Source organism: Arachis stenosperma, chromosome 3, assembly GCF_014773155.1.
Source record: "Arachis stenosperma cultivar V10309 chromosome 3, arast.V10309.gnm1.PFL2, whole genome shotgun sequence".
NCBI lineage: Eukaryota > Viridiplantae > Streptophyta > Magnoliopsida > Fabales > Fabaceae > Arachis > Arachis stenosperma.
This window is the reverse complement of record NC_080379.1, coordinates 79549839-79560909: the sequence shown is the minus strand read 5'-3', so window position 1 is coordinate 79560909 and position 11071 is coordinate 79549839. Positions and strand designations below refer to the sequence as shown.

Sequence of the window (11071 nt, the reverse complement as noted above, 5' to 3'; positions counted from 1 at the left end):
CAACCAGTTTGGTGTTGGCCTGGTTTTGGGCTAAAATCTTTAAAATTAGTGTCAAAATTCATATGTTTAATATTTCTACTCCTCTAAATTATAAAAAATAATTTTCCTAATTTTTTTGAATAATAATTATTTTATTGGCTAATTATTTATTAATTTTGCGGGGTTTACACTCTAAATCCAAGTCTTTCTCCAAACCTAGTTTCATTAAGGGTGGGGAAGACAAGGGGAAGAGTTTCTCAATCAAAAACGGAGGGAAGTACTCTTCAAAGAAAGAGTATGGGAAAAAGAAGAAGGCTTTCGTGTCCAAAGAAGGATACTTCGTGTGCAAGGGACCACATCAAATGAAGGACTGTCCTACGCTAGGGATTTTGGCATCTATTGGCGAGAAACGAGAGGCTCAATCACAAGTAACTATGTATGTTGGATTTGTCCAAACCATGAATGCTGTGAAGGGCAAAGAGGCAAGCACTGCAGAAAAGAAATGATTGATGTGTGTCAAAGCCTTTATCAATGAAAAATCCATCATGACTATGATCGACACTGGTGCTACACACAACTTCATCACGCCTGATGAAGCAAAGAGGCTTGGATTGAAGATCACTGAAAAGAATAGTTAGTTCAAACTTGTGAAAATCAAGGGTAAACCCCTTAAGAGAGAAGCAAAAGGGGTTGAGATTACTCTTGGTTCTTGGAAGGGCCTTGTGGATTTCTCAGTAACACCCATGGACAATTTCAAAATAGTTATCGAGCTCGATTTGCAAAGAAAGGCAAATATAATAGCTATGCCACACTACGACATAGTATGCGTCATGGAGAAAGGGTTTCTATACATGGTGCCTACAGTCTCTAAAGCTAGAGGACCACCGATGCTCTCTATTATGCAACTCAAGAAAGGGTTCAAGAAGGGAAAGATTACATATTTGGCTCTATTACAAAAGGAGTCAACATCTGAAAGAGAAGACGTTCCTACTGAAATCAAGGAAGTTCTTGAAAAAAATAAGGATGTGATGACTCTCAAGTTGCCAAAGCAACTACCACCTAGGAGGAAGGTGGATCATAAGATTAAATTAGAGTTAGGAGTGAAGCCACTTGCCTCAACACCTTATAGGATAGCACCGGTGGAATTTGAGGAGTTGAAGAAACAACTTAAGGAGTTGCTAGATGCCGGGTTCATCTGTCCATCTAAGATACCTTATGGCGCACCAATCTTGTTCCAAAAGAAGCATGATGGTTCGTTAAGACTATGCATAGACTATCGAGAACTTAATAAGATGGATTTGAGGTTAGGATATCACCAAGTGAGGATTGTCAATGGTTATGAGCCTAAGACCACGTGTGTCACAAGGTATGGATCCTATGAGTGGTTGGTGATGCCTTTTCTCTTAACCAATGCTCCTATGAACATGTAGAACACTTACAAACCGTGATCATGATCAAGATCTTGCGAGAGAATAACCTGTATGTGAAGAAAGAAAAGTGTTTCTTTGTAAGGGATGAAGTCCACTTCTTGGGACACATCATTAAAGATAGATGGAACTCTCTGGATGGATTAAGGGAAGGTGAAAGCTATCATAGAGTGGGAGCCGCCAAACAAGGTATCTAAATTGAGGTCATTCTTTGGGTTGGCTAATTACTATCGGAGGTTTATTAAGGGATACTCCACCAAAGCTGCACCATTAATTGATCTTCTCAAGAAGAATCACTATTGGAAATGGTTAAAGGAGTGTCAAAAGATCTTTGATGAGTTAAAGGCTGCTATAACAGAAAAACCAGTACTAACACTGCTTGACTATTCAAAGGTGTTTGAAGTCCACATTGATGCTTTTGACTACGCTATTGGAGGGATTCTGATGCAAGAAGGACATCCTATTGCCTTTGAGAGTCACAAGTTAAATGATTCAAAGAGGTGATATACCGTCCAAGAGAAGGAGATAACCACCATGGTGCATTATCTGAGAACTTGGTGTCACTACTTGCTTGGTTTACACTTCATCAAGACAGACAATGTGGCTACAAGCTACTTCTAAAGTCAGAAAAAGCCCAAAACAAGCTAGGTGGCAAGATTTCTTAGCTGAGTTTGATTTCAAATTTGAATTCAAGTCAGGCAAGCCTAATGTGGTAGCAGATGCGCTGAATTGCAAGGTTGAGTTGGCAGCCATTTCTATAGTCGAAGGAGATATTGTGCATACCATTAAGAAATGGTTACATCATGATCCATTAGGCAAGAAGTTGGCGGAGTTGGCTAGAGAAGGTAAAACCAAAATATTTTGGCTAGAAGATAACCTTCTATACACCAAAGAAAGAAGATTATACATCCCTAAATGGAAAAATCTGATAAGGAAGTTGGTAAAAAAATGACATGAGACTAAGTGGGCTGGTCATCAAGGACAATGAAGGACCTTGGCACTCATTCAATCTTCTTATTATTGGTCTCAAATGAGAAATGAAGTGGAGAGTTATGTGAAGACTTGTCTCGTATGCCTACAAGATAAGATTAAAAACAAGATACCAAGTGAGTTGTTGGAACCTATGTCTCTGCCGGGGCGACCGTAGAAAAGTGTATCTCTAGATTTCATCTTTGCTTTACCAAAGTCCAAGGGGTTTAGATCTATCCTCGTAGTAGTGGATCGATTCTCGAAATATGATTCCTTTATACCTACCCCTACTGATTGCACTGCAGAGAAAGCAGCACGATTATTTCTCAAGAATGTGGTGAAGTATTGGGATTACCTAAGAGCATCATTAGTGATCGAGATCTACGCTTCACAGGACGACTATGGACAGAGCTGTTCAAGTTTCTTAGATCGGAACTTCACTTCTCAACAAGCTTCCATCCTCAAACTAATGGGCAGACAGAGAGAGTGAATGCCTTACTTGAGTGTTACTTGAGGCATTTTATAAGCGCTAATCAGAAGGATTGGACAAAACTTCTAGATGTTGCCCAGTTCTCATACAATCTGCAAAGGAGTGAGTCCCCAGGGAAGAATCCGTTCAAGAATGCGATAGGACAACAGCCGCTTACACCACACTTTCTTTCTTCCTCTTACTCAGAAAAGAGCCGTGGAGCTTATCATATGATTAAGTCTTGAAAAGAACAAGCAGATGTCACTCGTTCTTACCTCGACAAAGCCGCAAAAAGGATGAAGAAATGAGCAGATAGGAAGAGGAGGCATGCAAACTATTAAGTGGGAGACAAGGTAATGATTAAACTTCTTCCACAACAATTCAAAGCCTTTCGCAAAGTTCATAAGGGTTTGATATACAAATATGAAGGGCAATTTGAGAACATTGGGCGTATTGGGGAGGTTGCTTACAAAGTACATTTCTCTCCCTCTATGAAGATCCATCCCGTCTTTCATATGAGTATGCTTAAATCATATCATGGAGACCGAGAGGAACTGAGTAGCAGTGACTCGAATCGTGCTCCTCCCGTGATGATTAGATCCTTTGATAAGGAAATCGAAGAGATATTAACTAATCGCATTGTGAGCGTAGAGGAGTACCACCAAGTATCCAATACTTGATCAAGTGAAAATTACTCCGATAACTGAAGTTAGTTGAGCCGTGAAGATCTGTGGCAATTCCAAGAATACTTAGAGCGCTATCATTAATAGAATGCGACGAGGACGTCTATGCAATAGGTGACGGAGAATGTCACCATAAATTTTAGAAGATTAAATTTAATGGTATTTGTATAGTTTTCTAGAGTGTTTTAGAATGTTTTAAAAGGTCTCAAAATGCCCTAAAAGATTCTAGAAGATTCTAAAAGATCATAGAGTATTCTAGAAGAGTGTGGGTGTATATAAAAATATGAAAAATAGTATGAAATAATCTAAAGGTATTTAGAAAGTTATGGTAAGATAGATATTTATAGTGAAGATTTTAGATGATAAATCTAGATCGTTGATTAGATTTAATTTTAATTATTCATTAAAAAAGTAGATGACTATAAATAAAGATTAAGAGTTAAAATTTGAATATGTGAATCATTTATAATAAATACTTAAATAATAAAATATTTTTTTAACTAAAATTTCTTTTTTTTAATTTTTTTGTAGTTTTAACTTTTTTTATTTATTATTAAAAATTAAGTTAATTTAATTTTAATTCAAAAAATTGAATAAATCTAAATACCAACACAATAATATTGAAATATGTCAAAGGCCACCACATCTGGCATTTGCATAGCAACAAGCATCATCTTCCCGACTTCAACCGCCAAGTAATAGTAATAGTAATACACACAAATTCACAACGCAGGCACCGTTCTTAAATTTCTTTTAATTGATTATCCATTCAGACAACACTGCCAACCACCCATCCACTACTCTCTCTCTCTCTCGATTCGGAACCGTCGTTTTCTTACACCTGCGGGTACCTCCTCGGATTTCTTCTCTTCTTTGGGGGTACCCTTCTCTCTCTCTCTCTCTCTCTCTCTCTCTCTACACAGATCCGATCAACGCTTAGACAAAAACACTGTCCATTTCTCTTCAACTCTTCCCCACTGTACAGTACTCAATCTCTTCTTCAATTTTCACTTTGTAATTTATGTGCATTTCTTTTAGCTCCTTTTCTGTTCATTCCTCTCTTTCTTTCTTTCGTTTTATTATTTCTCCCCCTTTTGCAGTGTTCACTTCTTTTCTCATTGCGAAGTTTTCGGTGCTAGGAAACGAACCTTGCTGCTCCTGGATAACTTCAGCGAGCTTCAGGTTCTTGATTTCCCGCGAATCTGCTTCTAAGTCGTGTGCTAATTCGCCATTGCTACATGTTATAGATAGCAGAAGAAGCTTTTGCCTTTTCTCTTCATATTTTGGTGGGTTTAGGTTTATTCATTAATTTGTTTTGGAATCCCAAAAATCAAAGTCAACAGAAGATGGGGATTAACAAAACGCTTTTCCTCACTTACTTCTACTTGTTCATCTACATTTTGCTTTCTTCTGGGGTCATTTTGTACAACAAGGTAGATAGCTACCCCCTTTTCTTCTCTTTTTGCTTAACTAGTGTTATTTAACTAATCTTTGTGACTAAGCATTTTTTGTTTAATTACTGTGGTTCTTTCTTTTTCTTTGCAGTGGGTTCTGTCTCCGAAGTACTTTAACTTTCCTCTTCCTATAACGCTTACCATGATTCATATGGGATTTTCTGGGGCAGTGGCATTTTTGCTTGTTAGAGTCTTTAAGGTATGTATGGATGTTTCTAATTCTGTAAATATTTATGTTCATTATGTGATATGTGTCTTTGCTTTGGTTGCAATTACGGATTTGTAGGTTCGATTCTTGTCATGATGTCAGATTTGGAATTTTGAATGTCATGATTTTCTGTTAGTTGTGATTATTAATTATGAGATGAGAGTGATAGTTGTGTTTTGGAGGGTCATCATTGTAAATTGGACTTCCTTTAGTTACACTCATCTTGTTCGATTTTTAATTATTGTAGATGATTGGTTACTTTTCTTTTTACTCACTCCTTTCTTTATCATTGTCTATAATTAACCAACATTGTTAAGGATTAAGTGTTCGATTTGTTGACAAAGATGTAACATTGCATGGTAGGTTTGAATTCTTGGTATTGCCATGGTCTTGAGTCTTGACTGTAGGATGTGATCTTCATTGCATCTACTTTACCAATACTTCTTATTAGATGATGCTATTTTAAATACTACATAAGTATTAATTATATCAAAATGAAAGAAGAAAAAATAATAAATCCTATATAACAATTCTTAAGGTTGAGCTTACTCATTTTTGTTAACATTTATACTATCAAGGATAAAACGTTAGCGTTTTTACATTAGCTTCCTTTTATGTGTTATATTGTTATTAATATTTTATATCCACCCTTCACTAAAAAAGAGAACTTACCGATTTCCTCTTCCTGTTAGCAAAACTAATAAGCTACTAAATACAGGTTACGTTGGTTGATCTGTCAATTCTATAAATGAATTCTACATGATGTCTTAAGTTATTGTGAGAAATGCATCCGGTCCATAGGAGAATTACAGATAAAGTGCACATATTAAGTGCAAGTTGGTATATGTGCTGTGTTATTAGTTTAACGTATTCGGCATGGCGTGACTCTCATAAGTTATCACAGCGAAAAATGCTTTACTTAGTTGGTAGTTCATGTATTTTCTTCTTTTTTGTTTCTTTCTTTTTTCTTGTGCATATTATTCACGATTGAACATGTTTTAACTTAAACTAGGATTTTATACTGTTATGGTGTTACCTTATGAAAAAAGCTATCCTATATGCCTGTTTTCCTGCCTCTTCTTTTACCTACCTTGCTTGATTGCTTTTTTTCTGCTGATTTGATTGGTAAGTTAACTTATAGTACTCCATTCTGTAATTTCAGGTTGTGACACCTGTCAAAATGACATTTGAAATGTAAGCATTTGATTGATTTGTATCCTTATTTATATTTAGTTGTCCTTTGTTAATACTTTTTTTTCTAAATCACTTTTCTTTCGGTTGCAGATATGCAACATGTGTGGTACCAATAAGTGCCTTCTTTGCATCAAGTCTTTGGTAAGCACTGCAATATGGGTAAACTTAATTTTTCCTAATTTGGATTCTGTTAATCAAGTTTGTTTTGACAATGGGGGGCATAAGCCTTGTGTATGTGCTTTCATTCCCCCCTGGTTCTCTGCATTAGATAGTGTGAACATAAAAAAAGGTTCAGTTGTGCCTTTCAATCCTAGTATGACAGTTTTTTTTGGTTATAGGGCATTGGTAGCAGACTGAAAAATGCAAATCCATGTACCATGTGAACTTGCACTTTAAATTATGTTCAAGATTAGAAAAAGTAATAGATAATAGATGGTGTCCCTTCCTTGCCAGGTTTGCATTGAAGGTTTCCGAATCAGTAGCAGTTCCCTTTGCCAACTTTGTGAATAATGCTTTTAAAGATTGTATTTTCTGCATTTGCAATGCAGACCAAAGACATTTTTAAATAGCCAAAAATTTTGGAGTTAACATCATATTGTCCAAAAAGCTTCAAATTTCAGGAAAATTAGACTTGTTCAGGCATGTTCAAGAAATACGTGGTGAAGTTTCTTATATCTCGTGGAATTAATGACATTAATAGTTTCTCCCCTACTCAGTCAAGTGTGTTGCATTCAATCTCTTTGTGCTTGAATAAACATGGATGAAGTATCTATCAGATTAATCTTGGTCTATAAAAATCTGTGTATGCAATCTCAATATCGCTTTTAAGGATAGTTCCGATACCTTCAAATTGAGATATTCACTCTCTAGCTCGTTTTAATATTTTTCCAGTCTGAAGTTGATACTACCAGCATTGACTATTCAAACCAGTACAAAGTACAAACTTCGATTCCTAGATGTTCCCTTTGTTTAATTATGACCATCATTTGGTACCTAGCATTACTTTGCATTCTATAGACAACAGGCAATGAAATGTCAATATCTGATATGACAGAAACCTTAAAGAAAGCTGGCTAGCTTCATGTGGGCTATTGTAATTCCTTGCCTTGAGATACTGGAATATGTTCATGGCTACAGCTTACTTTCTGTTATCTCCCACCAATATTTGAAAATTTTAATTTTCTGTTATTTACATATGTTCCAAGTATGTTGTTTCTATGAAGTTGTGGTTGCTTATTTGTATGGTTGAAATATTTCCTAGGTAGTGGGCAATACTGTCTTTTGTATTCTAAAGATGCCTATTAATATCACTGAAGCAACAAATATAATGAGCAAACTGTTTTTGGTTGCTACAGGTTTGGTAACACTGCCTACTTGCACATCTCTGTAGCTTTTATCCAGATGCTCAAGGCTCTAAGTACGTTTTCTGTGAAGTTAAAATGTTTCTCTTCTTTTGCTGAAGTTTTTGCTTACTTCTAAGGTTCGATATTTCAGTGCCCGTGGCAACTTTCATCATGGCTGTTTTGTGCGGCACTGACAAAGCAAGGTGTGATGTGTTCTTGAACATGGTGCTGGTCAGTGTTGGAGTTGTCGTTTCCTCCTACGGGGAAATTCATTTTAATATAATTGGTACAGTTTACCAGGTCACGGGCATCTTTGCTGAAGCATTGAGACTGGTCTTAACACAAGTTCTTCTGCAGAAGAAGGGATTGACATTAAATCCAATTACGAGCTTATATTACATAGCACCATGCAGGTATTTCTGTTGATAATTCCAAGATACTTATCTCTGCAACATACATTTCATTAAGACAATATCACTATTTTCGTATATTGTAAAGTGCACATCTTGCACGTATAATAGGTATCCTTTGGTTTCTTTGACTAATTTATGTTATATATATAGTTGATCATTTGACTTATTAGGTTCAAAAGATAGCTGTGTTTTTGGGATTGTTGATGTTTTGCATATAAGCACACACATGCAATGTGAGCTGCTAACTTCTGCAGTTTTATACGCAGTTTTGTGTTTCTATTTGTGCCTTGGTACCTACTGGAGAAGCCTGTGATGGAAGTTTCACAGATTCAGTTCAATTTTTGGATCTTTTTCTCCAATGCTATATGTGCTCTAGCCTTGAATTTCTCCATTTTCTTAGTAATTGGTAGAACGGGTGCTGTAACTATCCGGGTTGCTGGTGTGCTAAAAGACTGGATATTGATAGCCCTTTCAACTGTCATATTTCCGGAATCTACAATAACTGGGTTGAATATAATTGGCTATGCTATTGGTAGGTTTTGTTTTAATTAGTATGTCTTTCAATCTTCCACCATGCCTCTCATCTTTTACAAATTTTACCGTGCAGCGCTGTGTGGAGTTGTGATGTACAATTACATAAAGGTTAAGGATGTCCGCACCTCTCAATCACCTGCTGATAGTTTACCAGATCGTATCACAAAGGTCTAGTCTCTGCATATCTTATTAAATCAGTTGATTTCATTTAACATATGCTATCCTTTGTTAACTTGATAATTAGTTATATGCGGTTAGAAATCAAGTATGCAAATTCTTATGATGTTCTTGTCAAATATTTAGTTTAAGTTCAAGAATGCCTTAAAGTTAAAAAACCTTTACTCTCTTAGCACCTTAACTCAGTTCCCTAACATCTGTGGGTTAGTAAGTGCTAAATGTATATTTCAGCATGCCATTTCCATGTATAGTTTCGTCAGATCTCATTAAGAGGTGCATTGGCCATTTATGTTGTACAGGATTGGAAATTTGAGAAAAAATCATCTGATATTTATACACCAGACAATATTAGTGACGATGCGGGAAGCAATGGAGGCAATGTTCCAACATCTGAAAGGGACATCGACGAAGAAGCACCACTAATTACATCATCGTCAAGGTTATCTCATATTGGACGCACGCAGCTAACCAACCATCCAACAGGAAAATGAAAAAAAAAAAAAAAAAGAGAAAAAGAAGAAACCAAATATAAGATTCATTTTAGAGTACCCGTTTGGAGAAAGGAGCTAGAAAGAGGAAGCCGAGTCAATTGCACCCTATTCCTCTTATTCTTTTTAGACGATAGGTTCTTATAAGGCGATCATAATATGCTTTGTTCTTTGTAATTACTTTGTTGAGTAGAATGCATCATTTCTAGCTTGTGCATTATCTTTGACCAGAGGTGGAGGACATAACTGGCCCTTATAGAAAGTCCCCTGTTTTGGAAGCTCATTATTTCATTATTCTTCCGGTTTTTTAATGCAACATTCCGAAGTTGAGTAGTTTTATGTTCGGCGGTAGTCAATGCATTTATGTATGTGCCTATTACCAAAATATTCATTGGGTGCCAAATTTCTGCTGAAATTAATATGTTTTGGACGAGTGACTGTCAAACTGTTTTCGGTGATATATTGCTGCTATCTGTTGATTTTTATTAGTAAGTTGTTTATATAAGAAACACTGTAGAATGAAAGGTCATTCTACCCAGAATATAGCTCTCATTCCTGAGTGCCAGCTTCGAACCAAGTTCACTTGGGTTAAAAGTACATGATTTCAACCAACAAGCTACTTGGGATAATATAGCTAATCGAGTATTAAAAGGGATAGACACTGTTCCTACATAGGCCCAAAACACAAAGGTCCAAATCCACTTTCTCGAGTCCACCTTGCCAATCAAGGCCTTTTGCATCCAACCTTCCCCAATAGGCTGGGCAGGAACCTCCCGAATGGGTTGGCCCCCATGCCAAATAGGTTCAATTTTGGGATTTACAACCCGAGATCTGACATAACTTGGAAAGCAAGCAAGAAACTTTTCTCTACCTGGATTTGTATCTTGTTTCGGGCCTAGCATTTGGGTCCCAAAAGTGGCCAAATAATGGCCCGACTCCCATGCCAAAGTCCTCTGTGCAGTCCAAACCAGGATAGAAAACTGGAGACCAGTAGTTAACATTAAATTCAAATACAAACATTTTACTTTTCTTAGCCAATAAGATAAGATAACAACACAAAACTATATAAAGGGAGTCAGGGGCTCCCTTAGGTAAGTTACACGTTCTTAATCCTCACCTACACCTCTTAAATCCATTCTGACTTGAGCGTTGGAGTGTCTTTGTAGGTGTCATCTCTCGCTGTTCCAAAGGTCTGATCACATCATCACCAAGACCGGCGAGACCCCGATCCTTCCTTCAATCAGTACTAGCGAGGTCATGTACATTGTTGCTGTTTGTGGGGACTCACTGAACCTTGGCAACATGCCAGATGAACCCGAAGAACGGTTCTCGAACCACCATCAGGAACCAAACCCACCAACCTCCCCTGACACATGGGCCACGAAATGATTATCATTCCTTAACCGCAGGGGGATAAATATCGTCATCCATCCCCAGCCAACCTCTAGCAGATAGCGACCGCGAGAAGACGACCGCTGATCCAACGAGGTCAGAGCAACCGACGGCCTGGGAGGGCAAGTGATCCAGATAATTCAAGAACTCTACCAACGACTAAAAACCCTAGAAGGTCGAGTTGCTTCCAAGAAACGGTACAGGTCGGAAAACGCAAGCGAAGCGATCTCCAGGAGCGTATCACGATGAAAAGCAAGGAACGAAACATCACCCAGCCGACATCACGTCAGACGTCGAAATCGCAGTAGGCCTCACGAATTTGAGCTTCAATAAGATGACGA

At 37.3% G+C, this 11071-nt stretch overlaps 1 protein-coding gene across 1 annotated transcript; it reads left to right on the top strand.

The window, feature by feature from the left end:
* The first annotated feature begins 4250 nt into the window (after positions 1-4250).
* On the top strand, positions 4251-9675 carry LOC130970113 (probable sugar phosphate/phosphate translocator At3g17430). Its single transcript, XM_057896099.1, has 10 exons — positions 4251-4506; positions 4628-4960; positions 5073-5180; positions 6352-6383; positions 6474-6524; positions 7739-7800; positions 7878-8139; positions 8406-8671; positions 8747-8841; positions 9150-9675. Exons 2-10 carry the CDS (start codon positions 4874-4876, stop codon positions 9339-9341), a joined length of 1155 nt encoding a protein of 384 aa, XP_057752082.1. The 5' UTR covers positions 4251-4506; positions 4628-4873; the 3' UTR covers positions 9342-9675.
* The last annotated feature ends 1396 nt before the right edge of the window (positions 9676-11071 follow it).